Below are 20112 nucleotides of genomic sequence, written 5' to 3' on the forward strand. Positions count from 1 at the left end.
TTAAAGCTACAACCTCACCATTATCATACTAAACACTAATGCTATACATATTATTTACAATTCACAATCCCTGAAAGGGATACAGAATGCCTTTCACCCAATGCCTGAACTAGGCATGTTTAATACGCCAGCTGGCATCGGAGAGCCAGTTATGAGCGTCATTTTCCAGCGAGTTCAAATACCAGACAGATGTTCTTAAAGCGCCCAACACACATAGCAGTCTAGCGAGTCACACGCAATCTGTCTATCAGTGTTCAAACTCACTACAAGTTCCACTGCGCGCGCATAGATGGCGTTAACGTACACATTTCAGGCAGTTGAATACAGTATGTTACCAACATAGAAGTATAAAATGCGTCGTGCATATGGTCCAACAACACATACGAAAAGTCCAAATATATTATGCAGATACACGAAGACATACACCGTCAGACTTCAAGTTTATTCATTAATTATAACACCTCAATTTTTCCTCGTCTTTGAATTGTGTTTTTTTTCTTTTCATTGCATGAGGTTATGTTTGCCATTGTTTTATCCAAGTGCATTATTTGAATAATGTAAATGCACCTTGTTGGATACATTTCTGAAATAGTGTTTTCCATGGCATTTGAAAAGTTTAAACTGAGAATCAAGGTGATTGCACGCATTAATGGGTTTTAGAAGTGCCGTGGTGGGAAATTGTACAAGTATAGTCACTGTACTTTTGTTCTAATTTGTACAGAAGCGAGAGACTTTCTCCCCTCGTCATAGGAAAGTTCGATAAGCCGTGATGTTTTAAGGGCATTGGGTACTTGCCGTGCAAGCAAAAGGCATCTAAAATGTATACAATACAGTAATCCAATGAAGAAAGCACTTGTTTTCTTTCTTTTGATTTCATTACATGAGGTTATTTTTGCCAGTGAGTTATCCAAGTGCATGATTTGAATACTGTAAATGCACCTTGTTGGATACATTTTGGAAATAGTTCTTTTCCGTGGCATTTGAGAGCTTTAAACTGTAAATCAAGGTTAATTGCACGCAGTAACGGAATATATTGTGATGCTGCCAGGGTTGGCATTTCCGAAGTACGTGTTGGCGGTTAATTCAAAATCACGTAATTTGAAGCTCGATTTTTGTGTCCCAACGACTTCTAATTAACGAGGTTTTACTGTAATGAAAATGCAGTGCGGCTGATAAATTTTGCTGTATCACCTAACATGATCATCAGTAGTACTATTTTTCCTCACAAACAGATACATAAAGAAACTTGGTATTCCTGTGATGGCAAAACAGCAAATCAGATTGACCACTTTCTTATAGATAGAAAATATAGACATGCTATTTCTGACGTCTGATCCTTTAGAGGTGCTGAAATGGGAACTGACCACACAATTTAGTGATTGCAACAATCAAAATTAAATTGAAAACTACACTGAAGTCTTCTTCTGAGTTCATTAAGAAATATGAAATGGAAAATTTAAAAATAACAGAGGACAGGGTAAAATATAATATTGAAATTCAAAATAGATACAGACTGTTATATAATAGTACACTTACAGAGAATAATGAGGAGGTAGAGGTAAATTGCAATACAGAATGGAATAATATTAAACAGTGTATTCTATCAGCAGCAGAGAGTTGTTTACCTAAAAAGAGTAAAACTAAAAAGAAATGGTTTGATGCAACATGTCAGGAAGCAGTGAGTGAAGTAATGGTTTCACATAGAGAATGGTTGCAGTCTAATAGAGATCCTGTTATAGAGCAAGCCTACAAAGAGAAACATAAAAATTGCAGTAAATTGATTCGGAAGAAAAAGAAACAATATGGACTTCTTAAGTATAACCGAATTTCTAGAGTAATGCTGTCTATTCTCACCATACCCCATAGCAATGCATAATGTGAACCTGATTTCAGCTTTGTGAAGAAAAATAGAACAGAGTTCAGATCATCCATATCCATTGAATCTCTGGAGTCTATTTCTATTTTGAAGGCCAGGAGTTCTAGTCCTTGTTATGACAAAACATTTTCTCAAGACTGTTTGCAGGAAGCTAAAAAAAGCCACAACTATGACTTTCAAGTCGAACTAGCGTTTCATTTGCAGTGTGTATTATATTATTTCTTGCCTGTGTTACGATAAACGAGTTTTATTGTGTAAAGCCTTTTTCAATTATCGCATATGTGTTTCATTTATCAAGGAAGTCCTGTTATGTATGCTCCAAACTAATATTCACAGCGCCTGCTGCCGTTTAACATGGATTTCTTCTCGATTGTTATATTCATCTACAAATCATTGGCCTATGATGTAAGTAGGTGTGATTTCTTTGAAGTATCCTGTTTAAAACATGAATTCTTGTATTTTGTAGCCCAGAAGTATTATTACTTTCGTTAAGCTGGGGTACACTTTAAGGTTAAGTCAATATTCCACCTTTACAATACCAAAAATTTATTGTCTAATTATTTAAACAACATTATTTAAAATATGACGGGACATGTTTCGTCTAACTTGTAGACATCATCAGCCGTAAAATATTCAAGAAAAGGCACAAAAAAGACAAGGACAGAATAACACATTGAAATAAATCGGGTTGCCGAATACGTCAATTAAAATACTGAGGCTGTTCTAGATTGTTCCGAGCACAAACATTCAAAAGTTGTTGATGAACAAACTTAAAATTATACACATGAGATGATACAGTAATACTGAATACTGAAACAGCACCCTCAAGAAGAATTTTAATACCAAGTATTACTGTTTCATCTCATGTGTATAATTTTAAGTTTGTTCATCAACAACTTTTGAATATTTGTGCTCGGAACAATCTAGAACAGCCTCACTATTTTAATTGACGTATTCAGCAACACGATTTATTTCAATGTGTTATTCTGTCCTTGTCTTTTTGTGCTTTTTCTTGAATATTTTACGGCTGATGATGTCTACGAGTTAGACGAAACATGTCCCGTCATATTTTAAATAATGTTGTTTAAATAATTAGACAATAAACTTTTGGTATTGTAAAGGTGGAATATTGACTTAACCTGAAAGTATACATACGACAATACAGACTTTACAATGAAATTTATTTTATGTAAGCCAGGGTACGTCGAAAATTGTTAGATTTTTTTGTCGCGCGTAAGTTTTACTGATAGCCCTTTTCAAAAGTTGGCAGGTATGGTATCTTAAGAAACAAAAAGAGAGACCAATTAAACACCAGATTTGTGAAGGATGAAGGAGGCACAATATTAACAAAGCCAGAAGAAATAAGAAATAGATGGAGAGAGAGAGTATTTTCAGAAGTTGCTGAACAGGAGAACTAATGACAGTCATTCAATGAACCACCAGGAAGGGCAATTAGTTGATGAAGAAATGGATAAAGAAATTACAATGAATGAAATTGAAATGGCAGTAATAAAGATGAAGAATGGAAAAACTGCTGGAATAGATGAAATTTCAGTGGAGATGATAAAGGCAGCTGTAGGCCTGCAGTGGACATATCGAGTTCTCAGGATTGTCTGGGAGAATAATGAGTTCCCTGAGTTTTGGCAAAAGAGTATAATCATCCCAATTTTCAAGAAAGGTGATAAGAAAGTATTGAAGAACTATAGGGGAATTATTCTGATATCCCATGTTGCTAAGATAATATAGAGGACTGGAAAAGGATAAGGTTGAGGGTTGAAAATCAGATACAGGAAAACCAGTTTGGTTTCAGATGTGGAAGGTCAATAATAGAGCCCATTTTCATTATGAGACAACTAACAAAAAAGCAATGGGAGTATGGGAATGATATGGTGATGACATTCATTGGCTTTGAAAAGGCATATGACAATCTGATCTGGGACAATCTGATGCAAAAAGAAATTGGACAGGGTTTAATAAAAATGACCATGGCAATGCGAGAGGAATGTTGTAGTTGCGTGCCAACAGTAGTTCGCAGGACAAGTTGGTTCAAAATCACTAGTTGGCTGAGACAGTGTTCTATCACCTATCCTGTTTACAATAAGAATGGATGACATCATGAAAACAGCAAAAGCAGCATATGGAGGAAGAGAAATGAACATGTTGTTATTTGCAGATGATATTGTGATTTGGAGAGAAGAGGACATGAATGTTCAAGAACAGTTGGATGTCGTGAATGGGAAGATTGAAGAATGTGGATTGAAAATAGTGTAGAAAAGAGTAAAACTCTTGTTATGACTAGAGGGGAGAAAGAAGGGAAAGATTATATTAGACTTGCAGACAAGCCCCTGGAAGTAGTGGAGATGCTCAAATACCTGGGGAGTGAATTAATGGAGAATGCTAGACTGGATGGAAGCTGTTTCTATCATAGTGTAAGAAACATGTTATGGGAGCAAAGGAAACTATGTACAAGATGTATTACATACCCATAACAACTTACGGAGCAGAAACTTGGACAATGACAAAGAAGGATGAGCGTCGAATACAGGCAGCCAAAATAAAGTTGGTGATGAGTATGATACAGAAGAGTAGAAGAGACAAAATAAGGCATGAGAAAATCTGGGAAGAAATTGGAGTGAAAAAAAAAAAAGAATGATAGAATAGAGAAGAGCCGATTAAGATGGTTTGGGTAGATAAAGTGAATGAGTGATGAAAGAATGCCAGAAAAGGTGATGGAAATGCAAATGCAAGGAAGGAGAAGCTGCAGACGACCACACTTGAGATGGAAGGACAGAATCCAACTCAATATTAGAGAAAGAAACCTGGACTGGGACACAGTATTGGAGGAGTGGTGGTGGAAAGACCAAAGAAAGTGGAGAGGAACCATATTTGCCCCTACCCGGCTACTGCGGGATAATGGGAAATGATGATGATGATGATGATGATGATGATGATGATGATGATGATGATTGACGTGAATATGAACCGGTCACCTCTGATTATTGATAAACATACTTTTGAAGGATTTGAGCTTTTCAAGTTCCTAGGAGTTATGATTAGCGAACAGAATCGAAGAGAAGTGGAAATCAGAGTTAGAATACAGAATGCTGACAAGGTGTACTACTCTCTACAGCTTCTATTGGGATTAAAATTTTTGACGAGAAATACAAAACTGAAAATATACTCTACAATACTGTCATCAGGCCAGTTCTAACTTATGGTTCAAAATCATGGAGTTCATAAAAAAAAGAACAAAATCAGTTGCACGTTTTTGAAAATAAAGTTTACAGGAAAATGTTTGGACTGTGCATTGATTCTGTATCCCAAACCTGGAATAAGAGATCAAATAAAGAAATACACTCACTATCACAGCAAGCACCAATAATCAACATCATCAATTCCAGAACTAACAGGAAAAAGACCAATGGAAAGACCACATAGCTCCTGGAGAAACAAAATCTATGTAGACATCTGAATGTGAAAAACTGGCAAGAACTCTCTCAAAACAGAGTTCAGTGGAGGCAATTCATGAGATTGGCAGGGGATCTTCATGTCCCACAGAAGCCTGCTGAGTGTGTGCGAGTGTATATTATTCTTCAGTTCCTCTAATTTTCATAGATTTATTGTGGACATCAACATTTTGCACCATTACTGATTAGTTTTTTGTGTACCCTTGAATGGCATTGAGCCATCACCAGTTAAGAAATACTGTGCTAGATCGTCACTGAATGGAAGGATTATATGAGAAACATTGTCGTGGTCTCTCAGCACATAATAGTTGTGAAATATTTTTTTCAATGGCTTATTCCAGTTGGTATTTAAATTGCACTTTGCAAAGTGTCAAAAAATAAACAGCATTCATTGTTTAAAATCAAAATATATCCACGAAAGGTAGGAAACGCTGCGTGGAATGCTCCTCCTCTTTAGCACTTATTACCCTTGGTTTGACTTTTTATAGCTTTCTATTTATATAGGCATAGAAAAGAAACTGGTGCTATGATTTATAAATTACAGCATGTCAGTCACATATTCTCAAGTAATGCAGTAGTACAGTGTCTTTATGCTAGTATTTGTAAAGCCTTCCTTCACTGTGATGCATACCAGCAAAATTTTAACTATATTAAACATGTCATGCTTTTTTGTAGAAGAGGTGGAGAATCTTTTGGGCCAATTTTGAGATAGATAGTATTGCCTATTAGAGCATCCACTAAAACTTACCTTTTCTGTTTTTCTTGCCTAAGAATGGGCTTTTAAGTACTGTAATATCTCTTTTCACTCATTATTACTCCTTGTATAGTTGGGATGATAAATACTGTACAAACAGCCAGGGAGAATGTTTTAAATAGCCTATGGACAGTATGTGCCTTAAATGGAAGTGTATTCTTTTTTTTCCCCCCCCCTTTTGTCTTGCAGAAGTAAATATGTTCTTTCTTTCCTGATTAGTTATGCTTAATTCATTTTGTGGTTCTCTTTAGCTGGAAGTTACTTTTTGTCTATTTACAGGAAAAACAAGAAGGAGAGAAAGAAGAAGAACCTGATGATAAGCAGAAAGAAGCAGCTGGAGAATCAAAAAGTGAAAAAGAAAAGAAAAGCAAGAAGAAATCTCAAAAGAAGAAAAAGAGAAAGGATGATGATACCAATGGCTTATCTCAAATCTCCAAAGGTACGTTGCATATGAATTTAAGTAGGTTTCTCTTTGTATTGAATTTCCATGTATATTTATTCTTGGAGCCACTTTATCTTCCAAGATCAAATCCAAAGTATCTTTCAAGACATCTGAAAACATATATGGCACTTTTCATCAACAGATTCTCACCCATACATTGATGACAAAGAAATGGTTTAAAATTATTTAAAAACTACACTGCAGATATAACCTGATAATTTGAAAAAAATTAACAAGGTGAATAAATGAGTTCTCATTGTAAGGGCAGAACGAGTCGAACAACTAGTGTCATCACGTTTTGAGTTTTAAAAGCTCCCGCTCTGAACAGCACCAGTGTAGGCTACAACGGCTGATCATACCATATCCACACTGTCAGCTGTTCTTGTATTCAACCAAATACAATATTGTACTGTACTTGAAAGGCTTACAAAGATTTACAAATTCTACTTCAGGCTTGCTTGTCCCAGGCATTGCTGCAACAAAAAGAGCAGCTTAGCTTGCACATCACCAAAGCAAGAGTGCATGCATACTGAGCTTACAAGCCACAGTCACCAAACCTGTGTTCCCTTTAAGCCTGCCAGGTTTTGCAGGACCCATTTGGACTGCTGGACTTAAGAGTGCATATCATTGTGGTGTTTGTTAGTGTAGTTACGTATTTCATTCTGCACAGCTCGTTTGTTATTAGAAGTGAAAGCAGCAGGGAAATAGACAAGAGGCATAATTAGGAAGTGGTGGATGTATATAAGAAAGAGGCCTCACCTCCAGCATAGGAAACTTTTTATGAGTAAGTATCAAATAAGCCAGTAAGTTTCTCACATTGCAATTTTTGTAAAAAGCTACTAAGCGCACATTCAGGAACCTCAAGTATATTACAATATGTTTGCATATTTGATGAAAACATACAATTTTTAAAAAAGAGCAAACACTTGGTGGCTGACAAATGCATGGAAATGTGCATGAAGGACTTAAGAACATTTGCTGCTGATAAGGGCACGGCAAATGTATTTTAAAAATTCAGATCAGACATTGATTGAAATGGGCATTGAGTGACAAAATCAATCTTATTCTCAAAAAAATGGGCCCTATGATTCTTTCACCACTGATAGCACACCATACACCAATTTTGACATCCTGGGGCACTTCATATACAAATTCAGGCTTAACAGCACTCCATTGACAATTGTTTTGTGTACACACATAACCATGGAGATGAAACCTTGCCTTGTCCGAGAAAAATAGTAAATGTGGGCCTATTTTTCCATTGCATACATTTTCCAGACTCCACTCGCAAAATGTGCCCTGACGTGCAAGGTTAAAGAACATGCGCCAGAGTTATTTTATAGAACTTTAGGTGTAATATTGTAGTAGCCTTTCACACAGAGCAGCTTTAAGTGTAATAATGTAGTAGCCTTTTGCACAGACCCATATGAAATTCCCACTTGTGCAAGACAGTGATTTCTTTAGGAAAAATTCTTCTAACAATGACCAATGACACCTCACTTTTCTTTCGTGAGAACCCTATGCTGCTTTTTTCTTTTCCCATAGGCTGGATACTTCCAGTTTACTGAATTTTATTATAAAGATCATGGACTGCTTTACAACTTGGAACTGCTACACACAGTAATCTTTCTTGAAATTGTCGTTGAACTTCACTGGCTGACTGAATTAACACACATAAATCGTACATAAAGACACGCTGTGCTGTTGAAAATGCACAAGCCATAATGTCCTGTACGACTAATTACAGAATTAAGAAAAAAACAAAAAAACACACACACTCTCTCTTGGAAACAGCTGAAATGCTACTGTAACGTCGAACACGTGTAAAAGGTCAGGTAGTATGGATGTGGGCGCTTACAGAACAAAGGCCAGGACCAGGTAACAGAACATGATGGCATACTGTGCCATCCCCTTCCTGCGTGTGGCGAATGCGTGGGGAGCTCACCCCCAGGAAAAACGCCGTGTACACTGGAGTTATGCATATCTAATCACTCAGTACATTCACAAGAATGACCCTGGTTTTTGATGGGTGTTTGTGAACTTCTTTCTTGCAAATACTTCCCTAACAGTTTGAGAGGTGCAAGTTCATAACATTTGAAACTGTGATTGTGTTTGACATATGGAAAGCAAAAGTACCCTCTGTTTGGTTGCTTAGCTCTTTTTATTTCACCTGACATGTGGACAGTGGCAGCACTGGTCAAGGACTCTGAGTAAGAGGAGAGTGGCATGATGGGAGTGAGTGTAAAAATGGAGGAGCTCGATTAGACACGCGTGTTTTGGCTTAATGTATTTGTTAGTTTTAAGTGATCTATGTGTACAATAAACATGTGGTTTCATTCAGTGCAATTTGAATTATTTCGTGAGCTACCAGAGAGGTGTTGTGTGGATCAAATGCAACATTTTTTTTGGTCCTCCGAGCCGGATACGCAGTGTGCAAACCGTAGGCCTAATGTTCAAACTGATACGGTACCTTAGCGTAGCGTGCTTCACTTCACCGCATCGGCATCATTGTTTCATTAAATATTCCTCCTCATGGGAGTACAGGTGGACCGAATTCATTTCAGTGTGACTTTACGATTTTCATTGTGCATTATTAAACCGAGATATGCTGTAACAGCACGCTTGAACCACGAGGTCAGTCCATGCGTAGAACATCAAGGAAATAATTACGTTGCCGTAGTGGGCGATGCGAACAAGTAAGGAGGTTATCGTGTCAGAATCATTTTCAATGTGAAATCATATGCATCAAAGCAGTTCATGCCAGTGTTAAGGTGCAAGAAGAAAACGAGTGGATTTCGGCGGGAAGCGCCATGTTGTAGAGCAAATTAAGCTGCGCCATCATACAACAGTGCTGCCACCACACTTTCAGCCAGTGGAGCCAACAGTGACAGTACACCGCCAGAACAAGGAGCAGTGCAGCCAACGGGAATTTCAACTCACGAGTCAGCCACCAGGAGCAGCATCATCGCATCCTCGAAGGGTGAGTGCAGTCTGGTTCAATTGTCATTCCTTGTTATTCCTTGCTTGTCCTTCCCATAATGGAAGAAAATCTAAAGTGCACATTGACGAAGAAAAGGGCTGTTGTGAAATCTCGAGTTACTCGCTTAGGAAACTTTATCAGTAACTTTCAAGGAGAAAATTTAAATGATATCAAAGTGAGGGAGGATCTTTTACAAAGAAGTATAGAAGAATACAACGATGTTCAGAGTTAACTCGAAATAAATGACGACGACATTAGTCACGGGAAGCATTTGAAGAAATTTGTTTAGACATTCAGTCAAAAATTCAAACTCTTTTGTTAACTAACACTGCCTTGCCTTCCTCTCCTATAGACAGTTCAACCACAACCAATGGCCACTTACTCAAATTACCTACTATTTCTTTGCCTAATCGCCTATCGCAGAATTCATGCACTTTCATGACACCTTTGAGTCGCTAATCATCAGTAACGACTCTTTGACTGACATACAACGCTATTATTACTTGCTGTCATGTGTATCAGATGAAGCTCAAAAATTAATTGAAAACCTTCCAGTAATGCAAGAAAACTTCAAAGTAGCATGGGACTTAATATGTAATCATTATCATAACCCAAGGCTCATCTTAGATCTTCATGTCAGAGAGCTTCTGTCACTTCCAGTTGTTAAGGGTGAACCGCCCAAAGACCTAAGAATGCTCATAAATCAGCTGTGTAGCAATCTCAATGCGATAGGAGCCTTGAAAATTAAGACCTCCTGGCATGAGGTCATCCTATCACATTTAGTACTCCAACGGATAAGCCTAAGTCTACGTAAACAGTGGGAGAATTCGACCTCAGGTGACAAATGCCCTAGTTTACAAGACTTAATCCTCTTTCTTGAAAGTAACTGCCAGACACTAGAAATCGTCTCCTCCCATAAGACCGGAGCAGAGAAGCAAGAAATAGGCAAGGTCAGCGGATCTTCCAAGCCTTCCACCAGTACATACACCTCCATTCCCTCATCATGTGAACTTTGTGGTGCTTCTCATTTTTTCTACCGGTGCTCAAAATGTAAGGATATGTCTGTTAATCACCATATCAAGTTAGAGACCTCAGGCTCTGTCTCATTTGTTTGAAAGGTGACCACATTGCAAACAGTTGCACTTTAGGCAGTTGTAGAATGTGTAACCAAAGGCATCACACCCTGCTACATTATCAGCAAGACAACCAGAGGTCATCAAATTCGACAGGCTATCCCCCACAACAGCAGTCATATTGCTCTTTGAAAGGAGCATTTCAACAACACGAAGTTCTCCTCTCAACTGCTGTGGTTCATATTAGGGACAGTAGTGGTAGAGTTCATGAATGTCGAGCCTTACTGGACAGTGGTTCTCGGATGAATTTCATGTCGCATGGCCTTGCGAACCGACTAGGACTCAAACTAACTCGCCATTCTATGCCAATCAGTGGCATCAGCAATATGAAAACAGTGGAATCTTCACATATTTGCCAAGTTTCCATCTCTTCCAGAGTTAGTGATTATGGAAATCCATTGTTTGCTCTGTTTTAGGACAAATAACTGGTCAACTTCCTACTACTAGAATTAACTGTGATGACTGGAACTTGCCTGCGGACATAGTATTAGCAGACTCACGGTTTAACCAACCACACGATATTGATCTTCTCCTGGGAGCAAGTGTGTTCTATGATATCTTGCTACCTGGGCAGCGCACAAGGGAAGGCTATCCCACTCTTCAAAACACTACTCTTGGCTAGGTACTTGCTGGCTGTATACCCAACCACTCTGTACAACATGGAAGTGCTACAACTAAGGCTTTATTTTTAAAGGGCGACATGCTGCACGCACAGGTTGAGCGCTTCTGGGCACAGGAAGAAGTGAGGACCAATCCACTCACAAAGGAAGAAAGGGAATGTGAAGAACACTTTAAGAGGCACACCACTCAAGAAGAAACGGAACGTTTCGTGGTTAAACTGCCCCTTCGTTCCAATCAGAGCAACCTAGGAGACTCACTGGACACTGCTAAGAAACGTTTCCATTACTTAGAGAGAAGACTGGAAAGACAGCTTGCAATGTTGTTGTTTGAGTCATCAGTCCATAGACTGGTTTTATGCAGCTCTCCATGCCACCCTAGCATGTGCTAACCTTTTCATTTCTACGTAACTATTGCATCCTACATCTGCTCTAATCTGCTTGTCATATTCATACCTTGGTCTACCCCTACCGTTCTTACCACCTACACTTCCTTCAAAAACCAACTGAACAAGTCCTGGGTGTCTTAAGATGTGTCCTATCATTCTATCTCTTCTTCTCGTCAAATTTAGCCAAATCGATCTCCTCTCACCAATTCGATTCAGTATCTCTTCATTCGTGATTCGATCTATCCATCTCACCTTCAGCATTCTTCTGTAACACCACATTTCAAAAGCTTCTATTCTCTTTCTTTCTAAACTAGTTATCGTCCATGTTTCACTTCCATACAATGCCACGCTCCACACAAAAGTCTTCAAAAACATCTTTCTAATTCCAATATCAATGTTTGAAGTGAGCAAATTTCTTTTCTTAAGAAAGCTCTTCCTTGCTTGTGCTAGTCTACATTTTATGTCCTCCTTACTCTGCCATTGTTAGTTATTTTACTACCTAAGTAACAATATTCATCTACTTCCTTTAAGACTTCATTTCCTAATCTAATATTTCCTGCATCACCTGCCTTCGTTCGACTGCACTCCATTACTTTTGTTTTGGACTTATTTATTTTCATCTTGTACTCCTTACCCAAGACTTCATCCATACCATTCAGCAACTTCTTGAGATCTTCTGCAGTCTCAGATAAAATAACAATATCATCGGCAAATCTCAAGGTTTTGATTTCCTCTCCTTGGACTGATTCGCTTTCCAAATTTCTCTTTGATTTCCTTTACTGCCTGTTCTATGTAAACATTGAAAAGGAGAGGGGACAAACTGCAGCCTTGCCTCACTCCTTTCTTTATTGCTGCTTCTTTTTCAAAGCCCTCGATTCTTATCACTGCAGACGGATTTTTATGCAGATTGTAGATAATTCTTCGTTCTCGGTATCTGATCCCTACCGTCTTCAGAATCATAAATAGCTTGGTCCAATCAACATTATCGAATGCCTTTTCTAGATCTACGAATGCCATGTGCGTGGGCTTGTCCTTCTTGATTCGATCCTCTAAGATTAGACGTAAAGTCAGGATTGCTTCATGTGTTCCTACATTTCTTCTGAAGCCAAATTGATCTTCTCCCAACTCAGCTTCAACAGGTTTTTCCATTCTTCTGTAAATAATACGTGTTAAAATTTTGCAGGCATGAGATACTAAACTAATGGTGTGGTAGTTTTCACACCTGTCAGCACCGGCTTTCTTGGGAATAGGTATAACAACATTCTTCCGAAAATCGGATGGGACTTCTCCTGTCACATAAATCTTACACACTAAATGAAATAACCTTGCCATGCTGGTTTCTCCTAAGGCAGTCAGTAATTCAGAGGGAATGTCATCAATTCCAGGTGCCTTGTTCCTATTGAGGTCAATCACAGCTCTGTCAAACTCTGAACTCAAAATTGGGTCTCCCATTTCATCAGCATTAACAGCCTCTTCATGTTCCAGAACCAAATTATCTACATCTTTACCTTGATACAACTGTTGGATATGCTCCTGCCATCTTTCTGCTTTGTCTTCTTTCCCTAGAAGTGGCTTTCCATCTGAGCTCTTAATATTCATACACCTAGATTTCCTTTCTCCAAAGGTTTCCTTGATTTTCCTGTATGCAGCATCTACCTTTCCCACAACCATACAGCCTTCAACATCCTTGCACTTCTCCTTCAGCCATTCTTCCTTAGCTACCTTGCACTTTCTATCCACTTCATTCGTTAATCGCCTGTATTCTTTTCTGCCCTCTTCATTTCTAGCATTCTTGTATTTTCGTCGTTCATCAATCAGGTCTAGTATCTCCTGAGTTATCCACTGATTCTTAGTTGATCTTTTCTTCCTTCCTAACATTTCGTCAGCAGCCCTACTGACTTCATTTTTCATGACTCTCCACTCTTCCTCTATAGTGTTTCCTTCAGCCTTTTCATTTAGTCCTTGTGCAACATGTTCCTTGAAGCAATCCCTCACACTCTTTTCTTTCAACTTGTCTAGATCCCATCTTTTTTGCATTCTTTCCTTTCTTCAATTTCTTCAACTTCGGATGGCATTTTATGACCAACAAGTTGTGGTCAGAGTCGACGTCTGCTCCTGGGAAAGTTTTGCAATCCAACACCTGGTTTCTGAATCTCTGCCTAATCATAATGAAGTCTATTTGATACCTTCCAGTGTCTCCAGGTCTCGTCCACGTATACAGCCGTCGTTTGTGGTGTTTGAACCAAGTATTGGCAAGGACTAAATTATGATCAGTGCAGAATTCAACCAGCCGACTTCCTCTTTCGTTCCTTTGTCCCAATCCAAATTCTCCTACTGTACTACCTTCTCTTCCTTGGCCTACCACTGCATTCCAGTCTCCCATCACAATTAGATTCTCGTCACCTTTTACATATTGTATTAAATCTTCTACCTCCTCATATATTCTTTCGATTTCTTCATCATCCGCTGAACTAGTAGGCATATAGACCTGCACTATTGTGGTGGGCATTGGTTTGGTGTCTATCTTGACGACAATAATTCTTTCACTATGCTGGTCGTAGTAGCTTACCCCCTGCCCTATTTTCTTATTATTAAACCAACTCCTGCATTTCCCCTGTTTGATTTTATGTTGATAATTCGGTAGTCACCTGACCAAAAATCTTGTTCTTCCTGCCAACGTACTTCACTTATACCAACTACATTTAACTTTAGCCTATCCATCTCCCTTTTCAGATTCTCTAACCTACCACAACGATTCAAACTTCTAACATTCCACGCTCCGACTCGCAGAATGTCAGTATCCATCTTCCTGATGATCACCCCCTCTCGTGTAGTCCCCACCCGGAGATCCGAATGGGGGACTAGTTTACCTCCGGAATATTTTACCCGGGAGGAAGCCATCATCAGTATATCATTCATACAGAGAGAGCTGCATGTCCTCGGGAGTTAGTTACGGCTGTAGTTTCCCGTTGCTTTCAGCCGTGTAGCAGTATCAACACAGCTAAGCCATGTTGAGTATTATTACAAGGCCGTATCAGTCAATCATCTAGACTGCCGCCCTTGCAACTACCGAAAGGCTGCTACACCCCTTTCGATGAACCATTCGTTAGTCTGGTCTCTCAACAGATACCCATCCGATATGGTTGCACCTGCGGCTCGGCTATCTGCATCATTGGGACACGCAAGCCTCCCCACCGCGGCAAGGTCACATGGTTCGCAGAGGAATATACTAACTTCATGCAAGAATATCACCAACTAGAACACATGGAGGAAATCGAAGCCCCTATTCAAAGTCAAGGATCCTACTACTTGCCTCATCATGCTGTTGTAAAGAAAGGTAGCACTACGACGAAGGTTAGGGTAGTCTTTTATGCGTCAGTATCTCTTAATGACATCATGATGGTCGGACCCACAGTGCAACAAGATCTGTTCTCCATTGTCCTTCGGTTTCGTACACACAAGTACGTCATAACTGCAGATATCGAGAAAATGTATTGCCAGATCAACGTCCATCCTGAAGACCGCGATTTACAGAGAATTGTATGGCGCAATTCACCCCATCAACTGCCGAAGACCTATAGGCTTACAACGGTAACCTATGGAACAGCAGCAGCTCCATTCTTAGCAACCAGATGTCTGATTCAGTTGGCAAGGGAAGAGCAACGAAGATTTCCACGAGCCTGTGGAGTTGTGACACGTGATTTCTATGTTGATGACCTGCTGACTGGAACCAACTCCATCCAAGATGCCCATCAGTTACAGGCGGAACTGACTTCCCTTCTAAACACAGCAGGATTTAGACTTAGGAAATAATAAATCTTTATTGCAACCAATGGTCAAATAAAAGAATAGAATACATAGCACTATTCACTACAGAGACTTTTCAGAGAGTAGGCTCTCTTTGGGCACTCCAAAGCGTGGTAACGGCCACAAAGTCTATTGCACCATCGACATACACAGTCACTATTCGGATCGTGAAAGCGGAGAGTAGCACAAGCCTTGTGGTGAAATCCGTGGACCGCTGCACGGGTCACCGCGTGTCTCAGTTCAAAACAACTTTGTTGCCAGTCAGTTGTAGTCATTGCATCGGTTGTGTAGAAATCACTCCATATTTCGGCCTTTTTAAATTTCAAATTACGCAGGAAGTCTTGGTATTCTGTCGTCGATTGCAGGGTCATAGAAAACCGTAGGTCTTCGATGAAAAACAGTTCTCTTGTCAGTTCGTAAACAAGTCTCGAAGGCGTGTATTTGGACACACAAAGGATTCGTTTAAGGAAGGTAGCTTTAACCCTTTCTAATTCCTTTAGGTCTTTCTTTTTCAAGAAGGTCCATATTAGTTCTAAACCGTAAGTTGCAATTGGAGTAATCTTTAGATGAAACAGTTTCATTGCTGTCTCAATTGATAATTGATCGATGTGCTCTATATCATTTATTGCTATCATTGCTGCAAGAGATCTTTCTTTCACGTGAGCTGAGAATATTTTGCCGTTCATTTGGAGAGTTATTCCAAGGTATTTGAAAGAGTTCACAGAATTTAGAAGAGAATCTTCAAAATAGAAAGTATCTGCAGCCGCTCGTTTTCCTCCAATTCTAAAAACCATCACTACTGTTTTCTCTTTGTTAACTTCCAAACCGGCCTCTTCACACCATTTTGACAGTCTATCAAGTGCTGTTTGTCGTTCTTCTCTACAAGACGCGACAATAACCATGTCGTCTGCGTATAGATAGATACTTGTCTGCTCTGTAACGATGGCTTTTGTTATGTCATATGTTGCGACATTAAAGAGTAGTGGACTCAAAGGATCTCCTTGAAGAACTCCTATAGTCTGTAGGATTGGCTTAGACTTTGTTAAGTCATCATCAGTTCTTACATAATTTTCCGATAATATATTTTTTATCAATTTTATGTAACAGTTTTCACCGCAAATCTCTCTTAATTTCTGGAGGATCAATTTCCTACTTGTAGAATCGAATGCTTTGCGAAAGTCAACAAACACCGCATACAATTTTCCTTTCTGTACTTTAAGTGCCTCTTGAATGTCTTCCATCAAACAATGTACTGCCTGCAACGTTGAACGACCTCTTCTGAACCCGAATTGTTCTTCCGGTAATTTGTCATCTAGTAGATCATTCAGACGGTTTGCTAGAGCCTTCGTTAATATCTTCAAAAGTGTACACTCTAAAGCAATTCCTCGGTATGCATCTGGGTTGTTTACATCTCCTTTGCCTTTATACATCACCTTTATAGTTGATTCTCTCCACTTATCTGGAATTTTCCCTTGTCTGAGACATTGATTCAAGAGTTCTGTAATTGAGTCCTTTAGTATAGCCCAGCTGTCTTTAATATGTTCGTAAAATATATTATCAGGTCCCCCTGCTTTACCGTTTTTACTGTTCCGGATGATGTCTTCTAATTCATCTGTCGTAAAAAGTTTGATTGGAGCTCTGTCATTGCCGTCTTCGTTGATGAAGTCTCGCGTCTCTTTTGCTTGGAGTAGTGAGGTGAAGTGATCTTCCCAGACTTCCAATGGGATCTGTCTTGTGAATTTTGGCTGCCTCTGCTTCAGAATTGAAAAAGGCTCTTCTTCGGCTTTCTTTAGTAGATTTTCCTCAGATATTTTCTGGAACTGTTTCTTTGCTTCTTTAACTACCCTTTTGTATTCTTTTCTTACTGCATATTCTATGAGTCTTTCCTGAGTTTGGCTTTCCATTACTTGATGAAGGGCCCGTAACGTTTCTTTCCTTTTAATGTAGCAAGTTCGGTTAAACCAGGGCTTAGCTTTCCTTTCCTGCAAACTTCTTGGTATAACAGAATCCTTGATGATATCTTCTATAGCTCGAAGGGATCCATTCAGGTCGCCGAGATGTATTATTTCCATAATCGCTTTCACCGAATCAGAGTAAGCCTCCAGTTTGAACAAATCCAGTTTCCGCACCGGTGGTTTCAGGGGGGCGATGATGATAGGTGGGTCGATGAAGCCTGAGAGAGTAATTTCTACTGGCAGGTGTTTCCTAATTGCCACATCTGTTAATACTGAGGGCCTTATTGTTCTTGGTCCAATCCTGTTACTGAAAATCAGGTCGATCGTGCTACTTCCACTGGGGCAAAAGTATGTTTTCTCGGTCCGTTCATTGAGTAGTGAGAAACCTTCCGACTCCAATTAGGATATTACAACATCTGCTTTTTTATTTGAGATATCAATCTGACAGTTAAGATCACCAGCAAGAATAAGATGATCTGTTTTCCTTATTTTGGATAGCCCTGACATCAGCTCACTAATAATGTCATAGTCTTTCCACTCAGGTTGAAAATACACACACATAACTGCGAGAAGCACTGTTTGGATGATTAACACATTGTCCGACTATATAGCTTAAAAGGAGACATTCTCGTTGACAATAGGCAAGAAAGACCACCCTTTGGCCTCCCCAAATCACCCTTTGTAGCTAGCACATGAACTGCGTATCTCATATTAATACATGGATCCTTGATTGCAAGAGTCTCTGAAAGCAACACTATATCATACACAGAAAAAATGTCGAATGGCAGTGCTCCAAGTACACTTTCCAGTCCTTCTACGTTCCATACTAAACATTTTATGTCAGATCCTGCATCATTTGTCTTGCTTGTTGTCATGTCTTTTATTATTGTTCCATGTCTTCTATCTTTAGTAGAATCTATAGGGACGAAAAGTCACTCCTTCTGGCCAAAAATCTTCATTATCGAGCTTATCCTTGTCGGAAAACGGAATTCCAATTCGGAAAGCTTTCGTTGTTATAGACCTGGAGTTCAGGAGTGTGCATTCCCTGATGTCTGCAATTCCGTTTTATTCTAGGTAGGATTTTAAGTCTTCTCTTGTTGCAGCCGTGTTCACTTTTCCGACATAGAACCATGCCAGACCTATACCTATACCATGTCTCTTTTCCCTCAGTTGTTGCTGTTCCCCGCCTTGATCATACCTTTTCTCGGACGATGAATGTTTGTATCCTCTATTTTGAAAACTACCTTCTGAATGTTGTATTCGCTCCTTATTTTTTGTTATTACTGTTTTGGTATCTACCGATCTATCTGTTCTTGACGAAAACTGCCTGCGACTTTTCATCTCAGGTTGGATTTGGGCTGTCTGGGTAGAGGTAAGATTTGCGTAAGTTATTTCTTTCCTGTAAGTTGATAGACATTCGGTTTGTTGGAGTTGTGCCTCGAGGATAAGGGACATTTTTGACATAAGGACTTCACTCAGTTCATCCAACTTCCCTTTCAAGGATTCACAAGACAATTTGTTCTCTGTTACGATTTGTATTATTTCATGATCTTCTGGCGGGGACGTATTCACTCCGTAGGACTCTAGTTGGGTTCTACAGATATTACACATCCATAACAGATTGCCTTTCTTCACTTTCAACGCATTATATTCCGTAGAAGTCAATTGTGTACATTCTTTGTGAAACCATAGTTTACAGTTCCCCTCACAGCAAACAGGGCTACCTATGTTGTCAAAATCTCCGCTACATTTCCCACAGCGCTGGAGGCTATTGTTACTGCTTGTATCTTTAAGTGAATCAGGCATGATATCTTTCAGCTTACCCTCTCCCCGAAATCTTCAAGAAATAGCTTAAGCACCTACAAGATAACACCTTAACACAATCACTATAACAAAATGTTAAAATATATACAATTGAAAATGTATATTTAGCGATATTTCTCTAGTATCATTCACTAACTTATAACATACGCTACATTCAACTATCCAGTATGGCGTGCTAATCACCCTGACATATTGGCATCCATTCCTTTAGAACTGCAAGAAAATCAGGTCTCTTGTAATTTAAATTTTGGAGATGTAGTGAAAACACTTGGTATTCTCTGGCACCCTGTTGAAGATATATTCATGTTCAGAGTTACATCAACTAAGGATGCTCCTCCACAGTGGACTAAACGCACCATTCTGGCTACTGTAGCAGCAATATATGATCCTCTGGGACTACTTGGTCCAGTTATTGTACGATGCAAACTCTTCATCCAAACACTTTGGCAACAACAAGTAGACTGGGATGAGTCCCTCCCCAATCAAATTGAAATTTCATGGATAAACACCCATAAACACCTATCTGCACTTAGTAACATCATCATACCAAGGAGAGTCACATGTAACGGAGCAATGGTGCGCCTGGAGCTACATGGTTTCTCGGACGTATCGGAGAAAGCGTATGTCGCCTGTATTTTCCTGCGGTGCATTAGTATCAATGGTGATGTTACCGTCTCCCTGTTGACTGCTAAGTCGAGAGTGGCACCTCTAAAGCAAATCTCGTTACCTCGACTGGAGCTATATGGTGCTGTACTATTGAGCCGATTGATGGATAAGGTGTTTGTAGCTATCAACATGAGAATTGATGCTCGATATTACTGGACGGACTCTACGATAGTTCTAGCTTGGATAGCAGGTTCACCCAATT

At 39.3% G+C, this 20112-nt stretch overlaps 1 protein-coding gene across 1 annotated transcript in view; it reads left to right on the plus strand.

Annotated features, from left to right (window-relative positions):
- The window catches only part of TfIIFalpha (transcription factor IIFalpha), a 177239-nt gene that overhangs the window by 139048 nt on the left and 18079 nt on the right, over positions 1–20112 (plus strand). The window contains exon 10 of the mRNA XM_067136495.2: positions 6377–6536. Coding sequence (XP_066992596.1) covers positions 6377–6536 — 160 coding nt within the window. The remainder of the gene's footprint in view (positions 1–6376; positions 6537–20112) is intronic.

The sequence above is a fragment of the Anabrus simplex genome, chromosome 1 (genome assembly GCF_040414725.1).
Source record: "Anabrus simplex isolate iqAnaSimp1 chromosome 1, ASM4041472v1, whole genome shotgun sequence".
Classification (NCBI taxonomy): domain Eukaryota; kingdom Metazoa; phylum Arthropoda; class Insecta; order Orthoptera; family Tettigoniidae; genus Anabrus; species Anabrus simplex.